At 36.6% G+C, this 21,281-nt stretch overlaps 1 protein-coding gene across 13 annotated transcripts in view; it reads left to right on the top strand.

The window, feature by feature from the left end:
* Positions 1–21,281, top strand: part of MYT1L (myelin transcription factor 1 like) — a 303,729-nt gene that overhangs the window by 184,989 nt on the left and 97,459 nt on the right. For 8 of the 13 annotated variants that reach the window (XM_066179851.1, XM_066179852.1, XM_066179847.1 and 5 more), the window contains exon 6: positions 14,326–14,699. In XM_066179851.1, coding sequence (XP_066035948.1) covers positions 14,326–14,699 — 374 coding nt within the window. Of the gene's footprint in view, positions 1–14,325; positions 14,700–15,685; positions 15,709–21,281 lie in introns of those variants that run through there. The other 5 variants (XM_066179860.1, XM_066179856.1, XM_066179854.1 and 2 more) reach the window with 2 other exon arrangements.

Raw genomic sequence — 21,281 nt, 5'->3', positions numbered from 1 at the left:
ACTGTCATTTCAGACAAGAGGATATAACATGTATCATGACATATGTGATTCATTTTCTCTGACACGAGTCTTTCAGATCTTTGCACATCAGCAGCTACCACAAAACCCCTGATTTTGAAACTTCTCATAAAATTCTCTATATATCCCATACTTTGCAAAAAGAAGTAGAAGATACAAAGCCCCAGTGAGACGGACGGCTAAGTGCAGCCAGTTTACCAGGGTAACTGTATTTTGCGCTCATAAAGCTTTTTCAACAGTTAATTTTAAAACATTTCACAAATGTAACTCAGTAGACTCAGTCCGTTTTGCAGTGTTAAGTGCTAGATTTCAAATGACACCAAAGGTCATATTGCTTATAATGTTGTAATGCATTCCTAACACCACACTGACTCACAAGACTGGTTGTAGCAACTTTTTACCAGCACACATTTATAGGGTACAGGGCTTGGGATGGAAAGAAAAAAAAATAGATTTTTTTTCTGTCTGGAAATGTAGGAAGGATTGTGACAGAATGTAATTGCATGAGTTTATTTTGATTGGAGCTTTGGAATCAGCATTTCTAGTTCTCAAAACAAAGACACTTAGCTCTTCTTTTTAATTCTGTGTGACATAAGGAATTACCAGTTTTACAGTTCTTCTGTCCCTTCCACAATGGTGAATTTGTTTCAGTGCTTCTGGCAAGGCAAGTATACTGCTTTCTGAATTGCAGTACTGTCTCTCTGCAGCATCTAGGTGTTCCTTGGAAATACTGACATTCTCGGAACTGACATGCCCTGGCCTTGCTTGGCTTGTGAGAACTAAAGAGATCTCAGAAAAGGACAGACTCAGAAACTGAGTCAGAGTTATAAAACAAATAACATTTTAGAAAGAATGCAAATAAATTCTGACTGCTGTGTTAACTTCAAACCTTAGCAGTCAAGCTTGCAGCTTCCAGTTATGTTATTAAAAGGATGTAGGAGGAAGGGCTGAACAGTGAAAATGGCATTGCCTAAAAGTGGAACAACTTATTTAAAATGTCATCATTTAATCAAAACTATAAAACAGAGACAACACTTAGCTTTTTCTGTCTACTGTAATTGTTGATCGTTCTTTAAAAATTAAAGCAGTCAATCAGATTTAGAAGTTGGTCTCGGGGAGAGCTCGGTAGAACCACAACAGAAGAGGAGTCTTGGTTAGTTTAGATTTGTTAGAAGCTATTTATTTATTTATTTATTTATTTATTTATTTATTTATTTATTTAAGGTATACTATGGGTTAAACACTTTTGAAAACAGGAATTGAATTTCATTCCTCTTACACCAGGGCACTTTCTTATGATGTTGCTCTAGAACTCTATAAAAAACCACAAACCCACAGAAATACAAAAGTTTATTGGTTGGTCTGAGAAATAGGGATAATGAGATTATACCAACATCCCTATTTTTTGAACAAACAGGAAATTTAGAATTACATGGTGAAGAGTCAGGTACAGTTTACCTACTGACTACATTGCAATATAGCTTTGCATGATACCAGATAATTTGAAGTGACATCATACCTGTGATGCTTTTCAGCCCTACTTTCAAAACCTTCCAGATATTTTTAACACAAAGTCTCATCTTGCACCTCGCTTGTAGCCCTGGTTTCATGCCTGAGATGTTTTAGTTTTCTAAAATTCTTTTCCCAGGGAATTTTCTGTAAACAAGAGAAATGTTTTGTAAACTCCACCTATGTTACTCATTCCTTTTCCTAAGAGGGTCTTTTTCTTGGTGTCCCTCTGGTCTGACCAATATGATTGAAAAGGTTTGTCTTTTTGTCACCAATCAAATTGGTCTGTGTAAAATAGTATATAAAAGAAACACATCCGAAAAATAAAAGAGTCATTTCAGCCTTCTGAAGCTCAGAGTCTGTGTCATTATAATGGAAAACAGCATTGCTCACTCACCTTCTGTTTAGTGCATTTGCCAGTCAATTAGAGATGAGATAAGAGTTTTCCACCATTAAATTTCTACACCTGGGATTTTCACAAAAAGCATTTCACAACATATAAATCAGAAAATAAGCACAAAATTCTAGAGCACAACTACAAGTAGACCTTTGGTACTGAAGCTGAAGACGAGGATCCACAAAATTACCAGGTCTGTAGTTGACCAAACTTGTAATAGAAAACCAATTTGTGTGTTTCCAGGAAGTGCTGCCCGTTTATCTAAGCTGTGCTGCTCAGGGCTTTCTACCTGCCAGAATGTTTGAGATTTGCAGGCTGCAGGTGCCAGCTTCCTCTGTTCCAGAAGACACAGCAGGTATTCTCTGCTCACGCTAACATGCAGGCACCTCATCTCTACAGACAGCACAGCAGTTACACCACTTTCACTGAAAGAATCCATGGTAGTTGTGCATCCTGGACAAGCAGTTACTTAGGAAGCAGCATATTGCTTTTGTTTTTCCACTAGCCTGAATCGGTGCAAGCATCATGTTAATTCTCAAGCCAGAGCCATAACAAAATGATGACGGTGAAGACTGGCAAGGATCCTTCTGTCCTGGCTGTTGAAGTCAGGCCTTTGAACAGAAGGAAGTGTGATTTTTTTTACAGAGAACAAAGAAAGAGGAGTTACTCTAATGGTTAAAGGACTGCTCTAGAGGAACCAGATTTGGAAACATAAGAGGTTGTCTGGGTAAAACCAACCAACCAACAACAACAAAAAAATCACAAAAAGAAAAAACCCACTCCCCTCAAAAAAGAAAAAAAAAGAAAAGAGAAAGAAAAAAAAAGACAGGGTGTTCCATTTGCTTGAAATTTTTTTTCAACCTTGTTAAAATTATTGAATTGTCATTAAAAAAATGTCAGATAACAGTACCATACCACCTGTAATCAAAAGAGAAAGCAATAAAATAGCCTTCCATACTACGGGCATGACTTTTCTACCTGAATCAGTAAGTGTCTTTTTTGGATTATGAGTCATATTTTCAAGATTATGCCTAATTCAGAGTTGCAAGTATATGCAGATATCAAGAACAGAAAAGTTATTTTAGAAGCATTCTTTTCACAGTACTTCGTATTTCTTAGTGTGGACATAGCATATGATTGCTCTTGTGACTCCCAGGCTTATAAACCTACATGTTACCAGTGGGGAATTTATATTATCATGATAGACCCCCAAATATAAAGAGAACGCTTTTAAAAGTAACTAACTCATTGCTAACCAACTTCCAGTGACATGTGCTAAACATCACATACATCAAACTTAAAAAAAAAAAAAAAATAGAGTAGCCTTTGAAGTGGCACACACTTTCTAAAAAGTTGGCTTTTATCTTTTAAAACTCAGGAATCTTTTCCACCTCTTGCCATCTCCCTGTTACACATTCCTACTTCCAATCATTTCTCCATTTTACTCTTTGGTCTTTGGACAGAATGTAATTCTGGACTTTTTGCTATTCAGTCTTGCTACCTTTCCTGCCTATGCATCCTTAAAACTGAGCAGCTGAAATTCAGAGAGGGAGAACTGCCACATTTCTCTTAAAAATCTAGCCATAGGAGGTATATTGGCAGTAGATTTTCAACGGAAAACGCCATTTCCTCCCACAGCCCAGCTGCCACAATTAAAACATGCTGTGTGGGGCTTCCACTCCTTTGGGAGGATATTTTCATTTTCCTTCAGAGATTCTTCTACAGTCTAATGGGACTCACTTTCAGCTATAAAAAGCAACATTATATGCCATAGTATTTTTTTTAATTGTGATATGACTCAAGTTGAAGCGTTCTTACTCTCCACCAGAATGTGATGGAATTCAGTTTGACTTTTTTGTTTGGGTTTTTTTTACCTGAACAGACATCCTTCCTTTCATCAGATATATCAAAAAAGGCCAGATTAAGGCAAAGCCATTTAGACATCTGGCTTTTAAAGTTACATGATTAACCTAGAAGGTAAGCTTTCATTTTTAGACTAGGGTGTGTCTAATTTGCCTAATAATGAAAAATTAAAGCTGAAAAACATCAGCTGAACATGAGATATAAATTTGTCCCTTGAGTCTGCCAACAGCTTGAACCAGTTTCTTTATGATAGGTAAGCTTGTAACTTAGTGGAAATACTACCTGCAGTACTCCCTAATAGTACTGCAAAGAAACTTCCGTGTGCTGTAGAAGGATACTAGTTCAGTAGATTATTATCATGAATAAATATATACCTTTCAGGGTGTAAGTCATGGCAGGGGGGCAGAGGTTCTCAATCCTTTAACAACCAGAATTTAGGACATTTTGCACTTGAATGACTCCTAACCAACCATGCAAGACACAGAGCAGTATCCTGTGGCTTATGCTGGAGGTGAGACTCTGGTACATAAGCACTGAAGTGTTTGCAGCCTGTATCACTTTGCTTTGGTCATTTTTTTCCTGTAATTTCAGATGTTTACTGATGACAGTCTTGTGTTAGAAGGCTGCTTCACACCATTACTCTTTTCCATTGGTTATGTTCTGTAGCTGTTAGCTATTTTGATCAAGTAAGAATCTTACTGCTATAGTTACAGGAAAATTGTTGCATCATTTTTCTTAATTCTGACCCATATGTCGTTCTTAGTTAAAATTAAGTTGGGAGTCAGTGCCATTGTGTAGCATGTAGTAAGTACATGCTAGAATATAGTTTGACGCATTCTGTTGTTGTTAAATGTAATACATCAAGTCTATGTCTAAGGGTGTTGATTTTACTAAAAGGTATCTAGCCATGTTTTTGAATGATGGATGGTATAGTTACATGAACCACCTTTGATTTCCAGCAGTTTATTTCTCTTGGTTTTTGAATGCTTGAACATAGCGTGCTGAATTACTTAGAGGAAATCACATTTAAAGTCTTGAAATAGACTTTAAAGATTTCATATCTTGTTCAAGGCTCAAACATTGAGACTGTGCAAAAATGTTTTGTAACTGATAGATGCACTCTTGTAACACATTCTGACCCTTTCAGATTGGTCGTGATTGATTGTGAACTTTTCCATTTTATGATATTATAATGAAAAATAAATAAATTGGAATTTGCCCTTCCGTCTACCTGTAAGCAAAGCTGTCATTACTGGTGAGGCTGAAAACACAGGATACACACAGATCTGGACACCTCAACAGTTCTAGATGATGCTTTTATTCAACTCAATGTAGCCAACATAATTTTCGTCTCTATGTAGAAAAATAGAAGGTTTTCTTTCCCAAAGTTTTTCTTCAAGTTTATATATATATATTTTAGATAAATGTGGACCTCAGGATTTTGAGTTAGTGCAAAAGTCAGTTTTCTTTGAGTTAGTGCAGAAATGGTCACTGACTCTGCATGCTCCCACTTTTATGTGTCCTGGTTACACATAAATCAATATCAAAGTGCGCAGAATCAATAACTACTTAGCAAAACTTAATGATATGTATTTCCTCTAATGAATCAATGAGTCATTAAACCCGTGGTCTTTGCACTATCCTGCACTCATTGACCAGCCCCAGTATTCAAGGATCTGGCAACGAGACATTGTCAATTGTCTCTATTTGCTCTTGAACACACAGTTAAGTTGGGTATTTGGCATCCTAAGATTAGAGGGAAACTCCAGCATTTTTTTGACATTGGAACATACAGGTGGTCTTGAAAAGATTGTGAAGCTATAGAGGGGAGGATTATTCAAATTAAGTGATACAGCAGCTGTGAAAAGGAAAGAAACAGGTTTTTTGGTTTCTCATTATGAAAGTATTATAGTACATGGTTTTACATTCTATTAGATATTGTCTTTATTGAATCTGGACAGACAGTTAAAAAGAAAAAAAAGAGAAAATTCTTGGACTTGTTTCACTTTTAGCAGATTCCTAAGTGGAATAATACAAGAAATACAAGTTAATCAACAACACCTCCTTTTATTTTCACTACACAAAGAAAAATACGATGAATAGCCTCCTAGGAGACTCCTGTTTCTCTGCCCTGAGTTAAGAAGGTATCTTAGCATGACGTGTAGACTTAGGTTTTGGAAGCCATGGGGTAGGTGAGAGATGAACCCCATCAACGACATCATAAGTCATGGGGCAATCAGACATTATATTGATTTATTTGTATAAATATTTTTGAATAATCAACAGCTGCAGGGCATGTACTTTGCTAACCTATGCTGCCACGTAAGTTTTTAGTCTCATCATGTGTTACATATATTTTTTGTATCTTGCTTTAAATGAGCCCTCCATGGCTGAGAGATTTCCCGTATATTTTTACAACATGTAGAAATGGATTGCTGTGCCTCATTTTTCTTCACTGAACAACTGTTGTGTTCAACCAATTAAATAAACTTGTTTGAATGGGTTAGTTGTTGCAAAACTTAAAGTTTCCTTTTAGTTGTCATATCCCAAGAGCAGAGACTTTGGTGATGGGTGAAATTATCTTACTGGCTAGAGGGCAGGTTAGTTTGTCAGTGTTCCTCCCAGTGTTCAGTAACACCAGTGAACTGTGATGGGGAGATGCTTCACATGGAGATGTATAGGGACCAATGAAATAAAAGATTCCTGCTTTGACTTAATTTACGGTCTCTGTATTAACTACACCATAAACATAAAAGTTTTCTTTTAAGTTTTTCTACTTTTTTAAATTTGTTTAAAAATATATATTTCAATATATGAATTTATAAAAGAAAAGATACTTGAGTCTTGAGGTCCATCTTTTACTTGTGGTACATCATTCTATCATATTATTTGTTACTTCTAAGCCTTTTGGCAATGCTGGGTTTTAGGCACCGGTTTTTCTTTAAGGTACATTTAGTTAAATATTGCTGTACACGGGTGGATCTGTGGTATGTTCATGGCTATTCATATGTTTTAAAAGGCTCTGAGTTGCAAAAGGATAGAATTGGCTTTTAAAACTCTGTGAAGAAAGTATCATGTCTTTCTCTGCCTTTTGAGATCCAGCATACTTCTGAGCACTTCTGTAATTTTTCTCACTATTTCTTACATTAAAGAACTATAATGTGGAAGAATATTTGCAACTCCAGAAGGAAAAGCAGTTTGAGTGTTCTACATTTCACTCATTCCTGTCACTGTAGCTTAGGCCTATTAAGGTAAATTAATAGTTTTCACTGAACAAAGTTACTACTGCATAGTCATCTAAACTGAAAAGTCAACTAAGTTCTATTCTTACAAATAAATGAAGTAAAGAAGGTGTGTTTTGATACTGCATGCATAAAAGTACTTTCTGCTTATAAGAATCTGATTTATTTAATCAGAGGCAGAAACTCATGAGAAACCGGAAATACAGGAAAACTGTAGAGATGAGTTTATTGTATTTTAAAAGATAATGGTTAATTTGAATTATAATTTAAACACATAAAAGCATATTAATTTGGTCACAATTTTCCAAAAATATTTAAGTGTGCAAAACCAGATTTTCCAAAGTACTGGCTCTGGGTTAGTGCCTAACCCCAGCTGAGAAGATAGGGGTTTGGGCAGTCATTCTGTAAACGGCCTTAGATGCCATGGTGCTTGGAAGTGCAGTGGTTGCAAGAAGCATGCCTGATGCTAGAACAATATTCAGGGCTCTGGCTCGGTTGCCAGCAGGCTCCTGGAAAGCAGATTTGAGTAAGCCTGTCTTCTAGATTGGGATTCATAGCACATAGAATGCTAGCACAGGGAATTTTGATTCATCTCGTTGGAAGCACTAAAACCAGTGTGTCCCAGCTCCATCTTCTAGGCCAGTATTAGCCATCTCTAAAATAAAAGTCCCAAAACTCCATGTCTTGCTTGAACTTTGACTTGTTATTTTTTCCTGTATTATCTTCTATAGCTTAAGTGATTGGACTTTAGCTTTTACAGCCTGGGAAGGTTTGACTCAACACCTCTCGTATTCCATAAAAGTATGCAGGCATTATGTGAGACTTTTGTGGGATAGAAAAGATTCCTGACCAGTGTGGCTTAGTGAAGTAATTTGTAATTTCCCACATGAAGTTTGACTTTACCACCCTGCAATTAGCACTGTCCACTGCTGCTCATTCCTGTAGCAAGTTGGCATACTTTAAGCAGTATGCAAATACGGATGGAAAATCATCTTCAGCTGAAGAAGTTTATTCTTGCAATTGAGTAGGCAAATCACTAGGCTGGAATTAATCTCTTTTTCTGAATTTATTATCATTTTTCATTCCTATCAATTCATTGATCCAACTTCAGCAGGAGAGCTACTAACTCTTCTTCATAATAGTGCATAGTCTGCTGGGAAGGGCCTCCTATTGGAATGCAGGGAATTCAAGCTGTAGGGTTTGCTGAAATCTAAATATTTTTAGGTCAACTTCTATCAATTGATGGCATCAGCCCTTTCAAGCTAATAGTCACCGTCTTGAGAGTGATTTAAAACGTTGCAGTATTGTGCAAACTAATTCGTTCTGCTGATTCTTAAAAGTCTGGATTTGTTAGAGGACTTATCTGATAAATGCCTGTTTTCTCAGTACTCAAAACTCTTCATTTGGAGGTCTGGACTTGGAAGTTGTCTAGTCCAAACCAAAAATAATACTTAACAATATCCAGGAGGACAAGTATAGGTGCCTTGGGAACTTTCTGCCTGAAGCCTTAGGCAGAACTTTGCTTCCAAGCATATTCTGCCTAATTTGCTATGTTAAAAACTCTGCATAAAATTCCACCTCACAAACACTTCAGATACTGAAGTACTTAATATAGTCTTTCTGATAACCTCATTAGGTGTTGTATAGCAAACTTTTAGATTCTATTCCCTACCAAATGTTTTGGTTTCTGTTAAATTAAATTCTTGCAAAAAAAGAATGCGAACACTGTAACTGGGGACACTTTTTAGTTGGAAAAAAGGTTTAATAAGATTTTTCAAGGTGCTACTAAGAAAGAAAAAGATAAAAATACTCAAAGTATTATTCTGATTTATAGCATAACATTGGCATTATCTTATTTTTCTTCACTTGGATCTTATAGCATGAGGTATCTGAAATAATAGATTCAATAGAAAAGAGAGACAATTTAAAAAAGAATTCTGGTAAACATGGCACATAGGAATTACTTTATCCAAACTGAGTGTTTAAGTTTACTGAACTCTTAGTAGTCATATAACCTCCCTTTCTCATGTTCTCATATTCCTCTAAGAGAAAAACCTCCCCCAGATAAAGGTGTCATGTTCTAACTTTGGTGAGCAAATTGGCAGGTTGTGGAGGGAAAAATATTGGTCAGTAATCTGATTTAGAAAACCCCTTGTATTTATTTGGTCCTATACTATGTATATTTAAAAATATTTGTTAGTTTTTTATAGATTAGAAATAATAGCCATACTAATTATACTGAAAATTATATTAGTAATAAAATATATTAAAAATCAATATATTCAAGTCTAGAGAAGAAATACTTATTTCCTGAACTATGCTCCTACTGAATGTACCAGTGAGTAGCATCATAAAGTTTTTAATGGAGAAAAGTTGCATGAAAGTAAAAAAAAAGAGCCGTAAGTTATCTTCTAACTAAGGAGTATAACGTGATACATTATTTCTTCCATTTCTTTAATTATTAATGTCTGTATGTCCTCTTGGAGCTTATCACTAGGAAATTCAACAACATTCTTTCTACAAGAATTATTCATGACAAATTCCAAAAACCAGAGATGACTGAGACACACAGCAAAGCAGTGTAGAATATTCAAAAGTGTGTTTCAGGAAGCCCAGATATACACCCTGCTGAAAGCCAAGAGAGCTGAAGTGTGAGGAGAAAATAAGACAAACCCATCTGACCAGGGAAATACAGGGAGCAGTGATAGAATGGATAAAGGCAGACACGGCACATAAATCAATGGGGTCAATGCTCTGAGCAGGGATAAGGAAGTCTAAAAATAACCAAATAAGGGGATGATCACAGAAGCCAAAATTGAAAATATAGAGAAAATTGCAGAAGCTGTAAGGACAAACAATAACAGCTTTCACAAATACACGAGGAACAAGAGGTCAGTGGGAGAGACTGTCATCTCTGTATGTGGGGAAGTCAGTGGCACAGGCTGCTGGGAAGCCAGTACAGCCTTCCCCTTGGTGTGCTTGCTGGGACACCACAGGGAGCACGCCAGAAACAGAGAGAAGTGTCCTGGAGGCAGAATCTGAAAAATTAATGAAACAAAGGATGAGAGCGGAACAGGTTAAGAAAGAAAAAGAAGAAAATAGGGCAACTGAACAGTAGGCTTTAGGTCTGGTGGCCTGTTTTCCAGGTTTTTGAAACACATAGTGAGGGTTTTTTTAACTCTTTCAGTTTATGAAGTCTGCAGTATATGAGGTATGTATAAGCTGTGTGGTGTATACAGTTAAAAAGCAGAAGGAAGCCAGTGCAAGCCAGTGTTGCAAAGGATTTATACGGAAAATCACTGCAATGGTGCCTTTATCAAGTATAAATCCAAGTACAGACAAAACCAGATTAAGGTTGCGGAATATCTGGTACAAATTAATTAGGAGAGTTTACAAAGCTGAGTTAAAGTTAACTAGTGATAGGACAAGGAGTAATGAATAGAAATTGGAATAGAAGAAATTTAGGCTGGATATGAGGAAGAAATTCTTTGCTGCGAGAGTGGTGAGGTTGTGGATCCCCCATTCCTGAAAGTGTTCAAGGCCACCTTGAACAAGGCATTGAGCAAGCTGATCTAGTGGAAGATGTCCCTGTCAATGGCAGAGGGTTTGGAATAGATGGTCTTTAAGGTCACTTCCAACCTAAACCATTCTGTGATTCTTTGAACTAGCATAAACCATTCCCTCAGCAAAACTACATGTTTCTAAGCCTTGAGGTTGGATCCAACCATTAAAATATACAAATAGTTATTTCTCGTAGTTGCTGAGGTATCGTCAGTTTTAATTCTATAAGCAAAGACACTGACAATAGATTCATAAAGATAGAAACTAAAGTCAAAGTTCACAACTTTACTTGAATAGCTGAGTTCCAAATAGTTATTTTATGAGATTTATAAAACATCAAAGTCATCAGACAGCTAACTGAAATTGATTTCCATTGCCAGTTGTGCATTTTCTAGGGGGCCCTGAATCCCAACTAATGCTACAGATTCTCACAAACTATATAAAATATTGTATAGAAGACAATAAAGATGAGACAGAATATTAAAGGTGGCAAAACATTAAAGATGACAAAAAATGGCAGTGATGATTTCTTTCTACCTTTGACCAATAATTTGTATGTAAAAAGTCAAATTAGTTGTCAAATACAAAAATTAAGCAACAGTGCAAACCAAAAAAGGTATATTTGTTATTCCCCTGTCCTCTGCCTCACTTCTTACACTTTTGTAAATTCCAAAGAAAAATTGTTTTGGGACATTACTAGATGAAAACTGTTACAAGTGTTTAGTGTTCTTAAATGAAAAAAGATTGGGGCAGGATGGAATTAGTGTCCTGGCTTTAGTGTGACAAAATGGCCATGGTTGGGTGGGACTTTGAGCAACCTGTTCTAGAGAAAGGTGTCCCTGCCCATGGCAGGGGAGTGGGTCTTTAAGTAGATGTTTTTTAAAGATCACCTTTAAGTAGATCATCTTTAGGGTCCTGTCCAAACCAACCCATTCCATGATTCTATGAAAAATTCTAGTTTGTGTGAATGCCCATGGGGAAAAATGTTCACAGTTACCCATCTGTGGGTGCCCTTTTATTTCAGAGCTGCCCAAGTGTCATCAGTGCCACTTACAAAGTTCTAAGAAGGTTATAATAAGAGGAAGAAAAGAAATCCTGGGGATTTCTGGGGGTAAACCTACTCACATCTTTGGAAATAAAGACCAGGATTTTGAGAACATATATTTTAACAAATTGAAGAAGCTATAGTGAGGGTAGTATGTGTCTGAAGGAGAAGGAACAGAAACCAAGAAAGCAAGACACATCCATTCAGTAAATGTTAATCTGTCTACTTAAATAATATTGAACTGATATGCAAGTTTAAATCATATTGAATGATTTGCAAGTTTCTAAAACCTGCCTGAGCCCCAGGACATGATCAACTCTTGTTTTCTAGGATGCAGCCTCTAAATGAAACAGGTTCCTCCTAATTATCCGGCCGTTTTCCTCGGCACAACACACACTCTGAAATTCTCGTTCTGAGGAAAAATTCATCCGCCTTCTCGCAGAGCTTCATGCAGAGAGTTTAAATAGGCAGCTGCTGAAACCCCGTAGCACCAGGGAAAGCACCAAAACGAACCTGCAGTGGTCAGAACTACAAGAACCCATGCATCTCTTTCACCCCAGGTTATATGCAGTGTCCAGGCTGACGAAGATTGAATCCCTGTTTGTGCCTTAACTGTGATGATGTGGGATGATTTCCATGGAAATATGTCCTACATTTCCCCTTGATTCTGGGCAGCTGGGTCCTGACCAAAAGGAGGACTCACAGGACAAGAGGCAGGACAGTCATTTGGCACTGAACTGTGGTGATCTAGGACAGGGATTTCCTCTATATTTGTAGGTTTTACTTTGAAGAGTCTTTAGATAGAAACAAATATAGTCCAAAGAAAAGATACCAGAAGCTTAGGGCTCCCTATTTTTTCAGGTTTAGGGCTCTTAAAATTAGTGAAGATTTGGGCTTTTACTTTCATGTTGCATCAGTTTCTTGCTTCCAGGTGCACTGGGGTTCATCTTCCGTAAGAGGACACTCTTCCACCAAATGTGTGTTCCGAATGGAGCAAGGCTCTGTAATCTGGAGGTTGTGGATGTATTCCCCCTCTAGCCTGCACCACTAGGCCTCAACTTTGATGCAGGTGTCTGGAATCTATATTCTGCTAGGATTACTATCCTACTCCTAAATGAGGTGTATTGGAATCCTGCTAGGTGGATGTACTTAAAATTTATGCAGCATTTCTCTATAGTGTTAATGCACGCACGTGTTTTTAGGCATGCTGGATTAGACTTCAAAGACACCTGTTGTCCCCACAGAGAGAAAGGTGGCTTTGTTGCACAGAGAAGTTGTCCTGTAGCAGGTTTTTCATGAATACCGTATTTTGTGACTCTCTATGTTCCTTAGATATATGTGTGCCAGGCAGACTGTGAAAAAATGGTTTGAAATTTAGGTAAGACAAAACCTAAGTTAGGCATTTAAATAAAGTGATTGGGTGTTTAAATAGAATTGTTTTTACTTAAGTAGCAGTTTAAGTAATCAGGGTGAATAGCTGCTGGGATGCAATTAAATTAGACCAAGATCAGGACTATGAGGACACTACATAGTATAGTACTAAATGTGGTGAAGTGCCAGATGTTTCAGTGGTCTGTCAACAGAATATGAAGTATTACTAGAGTGGAAAAAAATAAAAGATCCTTGGTGTATTCAGATAAAGGGAGAAAGAATATAACATAAAAGGGCAAGTTATTAGTAGATATGCAGAAAAGTTATAAAGAATAGTTGAAACATCCCAAAAGTAGTTAATCACAGGAAGAAGACTAAAAACTGATATTGCTTGAGTAATGTTATAATCACGCAATGAAAAAGTTCAAAGAGGAAATTCTTTGAACAAAAAGTAATGAGTGTGTGCAGTCACTTGGCACAGAAGGTTATAGAGGTTACACAAGGGAGATCAGGTTCAACAAACACAGATTATGTGACCATTGAGAAGCAGGTGGCTATTCTGGTAGAAGACCAGGACTCTGAAATACTATTTCTGTTACAGTACATTAAAGTGATTGATAAGGAAGTGGTACTCAATTTTGAAAAGTCCTTCTTCATTGACAAAAGATTTAGTTTATTGTTTGATTTTTTTTTTTTAATATGAGAATACTTGTAACACTGGCCATGTTTGGGGTTGTTTATGTTGGGGAGCTTGCTTTCCCATTTTTCCAGCCTTGTAGCATATAATAGAGAAGAACAGTGGGGAATTTATTTATTTTTTTTTGTATTATTATGTTATTATTTATAATAATAACATGCAACAACATTCAGTATTATTATTTATTATTTAAACATCATTGAAACATATTTGCACACAATCAAAATACCGAACACTACAAAATTATGAAGCTTTGAATTACTCCTGAATGTTGAACTCCTAGCTACAGGTAGGACAAGATTGCTATTTTTTTAACTATATTCATCTGCCTGAGAAAGGAGTGTAACATGTAGTAGATAAAAATGAATGAGAAGGAGAAAGACACATTTGTATCACTTTTGAAACTGTTACACTGTCATGTATGTGTGACATTTTCAGGCAAATAATAGTCACTTGTATTTTTACAGGTTTTGTGTCCTCCCCCTTGATCATCATTGCCTAAACATAACTTTACTTTGAAAACATGCATTTTGTGAACAGTAACTAATCATGATGTAGAATTAATATGTATGACTAAATAAAATCTGAAGGATAATGTAATAATTTGCATTTTTTTTAACAGTGTTTATGGCTGTCCATTGGCAAAAAAAAGAAAAACACAAGATAAGCAACCCCAAGAACCAGCCCCCAAAAGAAAACCCTTTGTGGTTAAAGCAGACAACTCTTCAGTAGATGAGTGCTATGAAACTGATGGAACAGAGGAAATGGATGAAAAGGAAGAGGAAGAGGAGGAAGAGGATGAAGAAGAGGAGGAATATTCTGATGATAATGAGGAGCAAGGTGACGAGGAGGAGGATGATGAGGAGATAGATCGAGAAGAAGAAGAGGAGATTGAGGAGGAAGAAGAGGAGGATGAAGAGGAAGGTGAAGATGTGGAGGATGAAGAGGAGGAGGAAGAAGAAGAGGAGGAAGAAGAGGAGGAGGAGGAAGAACGTGGTAATAATCAGAGTATTAGTAAAAAGTAAACAATGTGTGTTTTCTGGGTTAATCTTCTAGTGTGGTGTGTGAGGATTTAGCTGTTCGGTTCTCATTAAAGCTAATGGAACTCATGCAGTTAAATCTCTCTGCTCCACACTGAAAATATACCCCACTGTGTTCTCTTAACATTTCTTTTAATGTCTGTCTTCCAAATATTTTTAATACACCAGCACTTACATTTCAAACAAGGAGGGTGGAGGTGTGTTTGTGCTAAAAATGCTTGCATAAAATGTAATCCTAGTAGTGGATTAATGCATGCAGTTACCAGGAGAATATTCACAAAGGTACAAGCAAAGCATCAGCTACAGCTGGGTGCCTGTACTGATCATTTGCAAGGTTATTTTCTAGATCTGTTTATAGAATTCCAACAATTGCCCACATAAATTCTGTCACAAGTTTGCAGATAATTTTTGTGAGCAAAAATAGATGTCTTCCCTTTGAAAATTTTACCCTATGCTTCCCCCTACCCCAAGAAACTATTCAGAACTAACTGTTATAATATACTTTGGGTCTTTTAGGCTTGAATTCTGTGTGTTTTAGTTGATTCTATTCAAAATACAATGAGTGACAGGTTTACATAAATAACATCTTTCTAAAGTTTATATATTTTTGTTACCATGCTATGGCATAAATGCCGTTTAGAAATACAGGTCACTGGTAGTAACCAAATTAATGCAGTAGCAATGTGATTAGCCTATTCAACTTTCTCTTTTTTGGGATATTGGACTTTATATAATACTTTCAAAATATGTAATCACTGTCCATTTATTCCTTATGCTGATGACAGACATCATAATGCACTGGGGTGAAATGAAGGAATCATGCAGAAATTAATGAGCTATCTAAAAAGTATTTTGTTCCCATTTCCAGGGAACACGTTTTTGGTTGGGTAGATTCACCTTTCTAACCAATAAAAATATAAGAAAAGCTTTCAGCACTCCTCAGTTGGATTCCTCTTAGGAACCAGGTATGAAAGTTGTATGACTTTTGTTTCAGCATTCTGTAAGGTCAGATCTTAAATCTTAAAGAAAGACTTTGAAAGTATTCTTTCCCTTTGGGCGAGATGGTGGCCAGCTGGGTGGCTATCAGAGTTTTCTCAGATACTGCATCTGTAGCATTTCCTTAATTGCCTGAGTTTACCACAAAATTGGTAGAGAATAAATAGTCAATCTTAAAAGTTGCATGAGTTTGATGCAACGAGGAAGTAATTTCCATTTGCAGGGAACTCTGCTGTTTCAGAACCTGGAAGAGAAGCTGTGTTGGATGGGGCTGGTGTGCAACTGCTGTTGCTCTTTTCACGAGCAAGTGCAAGATGTCCAGCAGCCTCTTTAAAAATAGCGCTGATTGTTGGTCTTAGATTATGGTGCAACTGCTGCTGTGATTTCAGATGACATTAAAAACTTTGAATCTACACTATCAAAAATGATGAAAAGAAAAACAGAAAACTAAAGCAAAACTCAAGAGCTCAAATAAATTGCTTCTGGCAAGCCAGCAGGCTTGATACTCAGTTTATTTTTCTATAATAATGAAACACAGTGGTTTACTTACTCCAACACAGTTACACATGCAGTTAGTGGTCCTAATCAATGTGAAGAGACTGACATTGTTTCTTGACTGCTTTCCTTCCATATATAGTAGGCTGTGGTTAAGAACTGCAAAAAATTTACAAAGGTACCTCTATTAGCTGCTCTGCGTATTACTTGAAATTAAAACTTACATCAGTCAAGTTTTTCTTAGGAACTCATGGTATTCCAGTAATAAAACAAATGTAAATTAATAAATAAATATATGTTCTATCTAAGTGATTAGACATTAAGAAAAACTTTGCATGAAATCACAAGTAATAATAGAATTTTATTTGAAAAGTATTTCATGATCCTTTTGAGTATCAACATAGTAATCAGTATGCAACAGTCCCAGTTAGAGTAGTGATGATTTACAAAGAAGAGTTTCTAGCAATTAATTCGGAAGGTAGTATGGAGTTCCTTATGTCTATGCCAAAGAGTAGAGAGTGATAGCAGTTTGGTTTTGGCAAGGTCTAGAGACTAATCATTAAATCATATTTTTTTTTAAATAGTTTCTTTCCTATTGTTTCCTGCAGGGATACTGATTTTTCACTTTATCCTGCTTCTAGCATAAGCTGCACTGATAGAATTTGGACTGCTGCTTTTCCAGAAAAAGGAGGTGCAAAATTAGGTATTCTTATACTACATGGTCTGAATAGGACTCTTGCCTTTATCTCTTGACTACATGGAAAATTAGATCTGTCAACTATGAATTTAGATGTCTCAATCACTTTTTGCTCACTTAAAGGTTCACTATAATATTGTAGCAAACCACATTATAAGTTACCTTAGCAGGAAGTCTTAATGTGTCATAGTATTCCTGTCCCTAAAAACGAAAAGCAGAATTATCCACTGGTCACCAGGATGCCTACACAGTTCTCATAGTAGTTTCTGTCACTAGTGCTGTAGATCATAGCATTTCAGAAAATTTCCAGAAGTAGCTATAGTCTAGGTGAACAAAACAGTTAAAATCATAAGTATTGCTCACAGAAGAATTCCATCAGCAAGTGTAGGATAGGACTATAGAGGCAGAAATGGGGAAGGGGGGAAGGGAGAGTGTAGATGGTAAGGGTAAGGTGTTTTACCATTTCTTAGGTCAAATTCAGTTTTCTAGTACAAAAGGTTAAGTTCTGGGAAACTTAGGTATGTCACTGGTATGTTTTTGGTATGTCACTGGCATGTTTTTGGTATGTCACTGGCCCATTACGTTTTTGTTTAAAGGAATGGGAATTTTGGATGGGGTTCTCAGCAGACATAGATACTATGTAGGTAATGTAGGTAAACAGTTCCTATTGAAAATACTCAGGCATTCACTGAAACCATCACCATTTCCTGAAAATCACATCTTTGTAGCCTTGTCATTGGTAATCTAAGGGGCATGGAAAACACAGATGCATCCTTACAGTCTGATAAATCTCAAAATATCAATTTAAAACTAAAGGAAAAAACCAACCAAACTTTTATTGATGAGTCCTAAATTCTGTTCTTGTACTTCTATACATAGTCCATTGAATCAAAATTCATATTTTAAACTCTCCATCAATGGCTAGCATATCCTCTAAATTTTCATTAAATCTGAATCTCTTTGAAGAGCAAGTATTTTTCCATCTATCTATCTATGGAGAGACCTGAGAAGCCCTTATGTTCAACACAGCCCCTAAAGGAAAGACGAATCTTTCTGATTTCCCTTCTGTCCCAGGTAAAAAAGGAAAGGTAGAGATGACCTGTGTTACCTGGGATACCCTAACCTGTAAATCGAAATACAAATGGGAAGGAGTGAGAGTAAAGGCTGCTTTTGGAACACCCCTTCTCTGTGATGGCAACTGCCAAGAACCTTTGGATTCAAAACTGAAGTGTTCGTTCAATTTTCAAGGCAAACCAAAGGACCTTCTTCTGAGATGAGCTTCCTTCAGGTAGTTGGCTCCTCAAGACAGTTTCACAATGCTGTTCTATTTAAAAAAAAAAAACAACAAACAAAACAGCTCCCTTGGAGCAGCTCCCAGAACAGATGTTCAAGGAACCATTTAGTCCATATCACATGAAGGCATTCAGAATGCTTGTACTTCAGGAATTTTCTAATCAGTAACAGGTGGAGTTAGGTTGATTCTAGACCTAAGGAAATTGGATACATAATTCAAATCCATTTCACAGATGATGCTACAAAAACTATTGAAGTTTCTTAACAGGTAAATTAGGAGTCTTTCAGATTGTACCTTACATTTTCTATTAAACTCAAAGTAGTTGGCATAGCCAGTATACTAATATGTGGCATTGTACCTAATTTTTTAAGTGAAATACACTTCAAAAATAGCTGTAAACCACAGATAGCAGTGTGTATTCAAAGGAGACATGGAACAGGTTTTTCTAATAAGAAGAACTAGCACATGGAATAGAGAAAGACGTTCTACCCGTTTTCATATTTCATAGAATAATAAAATTATTTAGGAAGAGACATCTAAGATCATTGAATCCAAGAGTATTTGTTTAAATTGTAAGATTATTTTTAAAAAATCTCATCATATTTTTGTGGTTTTTCTTTCATTTGCATGAACTCAACGCAGATAAACCCTCAAAATGTGAAATCCACCTATCAGCTCTATTAAGATTGCTAGTGTCCTCCACTGTTTTCCTGATACCCTTAGCAGATTGCATCAGAAGCACTTGTGTCCTCTAAGTAAGAGGAGACCCAAATGCCAATCTAAAAGATGAAAGAAGCCCATGTGCTGAGGAAAACATGGTGGCACACAGCTTCCCAGCTGTGCAGGCTGCTGAAAACACTGCTGATAAAGTAAACATCTTGATGAAATGAAGGCAACCTATTGGTGTTAGCAAGGTCATCTGTCAGCCTGCTGACCACTAATCATACTCATTTATTCAAACTGCTTGAAGGAAAGTGGTCATCTATTTGGTGAACACAGTAGGTGTTGGGTCTTAATCAGAGCAGAGAGCTACAATCATGTGTACCTCACAGACAAAACATCTAGTAGAAGTAAATTATAGCTTTAAATTAAGAGCTCGGTTGATTAGAGCATAATGCTAATAACACCAAGGGTGTGTGTTTGATCCCTTTATGGGCCATTTTCTTAAGAGTTGTACTTGATGATCCTTGGGGATCCCTTCCAACTCAGAATATTCTGTGAATCTGTGATACCTGCTTTTTTACATTGAAGAAGCAAGCATGGATTACAACATGTTCTGCTGTTTAACTTTTATATTTCATATTGAGAGTTTCAGACTCAGCCTTTTAACTAAATTTTTTGTTGGAAATAATGAAATTAAAACCTTTGGTACTGGTAGTTTGGGCCTGGAAACCTTTATTGGAGTAGGGTGGGGAAAATAGCTAGCTGGTAAATACCCCCTGGATACTTCTAGTTCTTCTGGAAAAAATTTGGATCTTTGTGTTGCTGTTATGTGTTTGTAGTTCATTGGTTGGTTGGTTAGTTGGTCGGTTGGTTTGTTGATTGCTTAAATATGACCCAAGTGTTAGTAAGTTCTGCATTTTACTGTGTTCCATGCTCAAGGTCTCTAGGATACATAAATTATATATAGACCATAAAGTTTAAACTCATTATAAAGCATTATTTAAACATAATTTTATAATGCTCTGAAGTAAGATTGGGTCTGATACTGAGCTTGTTTACATCAAGACAAATCATGAATAGCTTTATATCAGTAGTGTTCCATTTATGTGAGATGATATGTTGCACATGTCATCCCTAACTTTTCCCCTGTTTGAATAACTGTTTTAGAAGACTTCCTTCGATTTGAATGTTTAACTCAGACGGTCAGTAAACCTTCTGGGCTGTGTCTAGAAACTTAATCGTCTTCTCTATCTTAACTTCAACATTTAAAGAAAAGAATGTACTTCAGTATCATTCTCATGTAGAGGTTTACGTATTAAGTCCTTTCCTACAAATAAAAGGCCTTGAATGATGATATGAAATATCTGATCCTTCAAAAGCAAATGATTCAATTATAGCTTTCTGCAGTGTAAAGAAATTATTCACCTTTGATGAGACAGATTATACATCTCTGTCATAGACAACTTTAGTGGATGTAAGCAGAAATTCTGTAGAGGACATCAGCATACTTAAAGAATTCAGGATCTGAACTGAAGGCCGTAGTGAAAGCACCTAGGAACACATTCAGCACCACATCTGATTTCAATGCTGCTTTATTTTGAAACTGTTTTACATGGCATGGGGCTCCTTGTTTGTATTTTTAATACACTAAACTCTCCCTTCAGTGTTAGCTGAACTTGGGATGTTGAGCCCATTGTACTGTCAAATTGTCTCAAGGCTTGTCTGCAACCAGAGCTTTCCATCATCTTGCCAGAGCAGTAGGTTTGGAAAGGAACCATGTCTCAGCAGTGCTGCTTTGGAGTCTCAGAGGTTGCAGTCCTCAAGAAAAGGCTGCCTTTTCTGCATTTCCATTGCATCCTTCTGTCTGCAGAAAAATGCTGTGTATATCCTTGATTTTTTCCTATTTTGTTTGTTGCCTGGCAAGATCTTACAGTAAAATCAATTCTTTCTGGAATAAGATGGATTGGAGAAGTAATTAAAGTGCTGTAGTCTTAGAGCCGTAGCTGTGTTCTCAGACTCTCTGTAACCTGTAATTGCCAATGATCTCCTGGTTTTGGCACAACTGTGCCAAGAAGCCAGTTGGTTATATGATGTAGTGCTTTAAAGAACCAATAATTGGCTGAATTTATATAGCGGCTCTTTGCATCCTTATCTGTAAATGACTTGACATTGTTGTAGAAGGTCTCATGTCTGGAATATATCACTTTTAGAAACGTATTCAGGGGTTGTACAGAACTCTTCATTTTGCTTTGAATTCCTTTGTCTTTCACAGTGCTGCTTCAAAAAGTCCATTGCCCACACTGTACTGCACCTTACAACGACCACAGACTCTGTGTGAATCCTTCCTGACACTACAGATGTAATGATTCTTTAAAGTAACATTTGCTTGGTCA

Source organism: Chamaea fasciata, unplaced genomic scaffold (assembly GCF_029207755.1).
Source record: "Chamaea fasciata isolate MVZ Bird 193981 ecotype frontalis unplaced genomic scaffold, bChaFas1.0.hap1 SCAF_3, whole genome shotgun sequence".
NCBI classification, from domain to species: domain Eukaryota; kingdom Metazoa; phylum Chordata; class Aves; order Passeriformes; family Sylviidae; genus Chamaea; species Chamaea fasciata.
The sequence above is the reverse complement of the archived record's forward strand: the minus strand, read 5'-3'. Positions and strand labels throughout refer to the sequence as shown.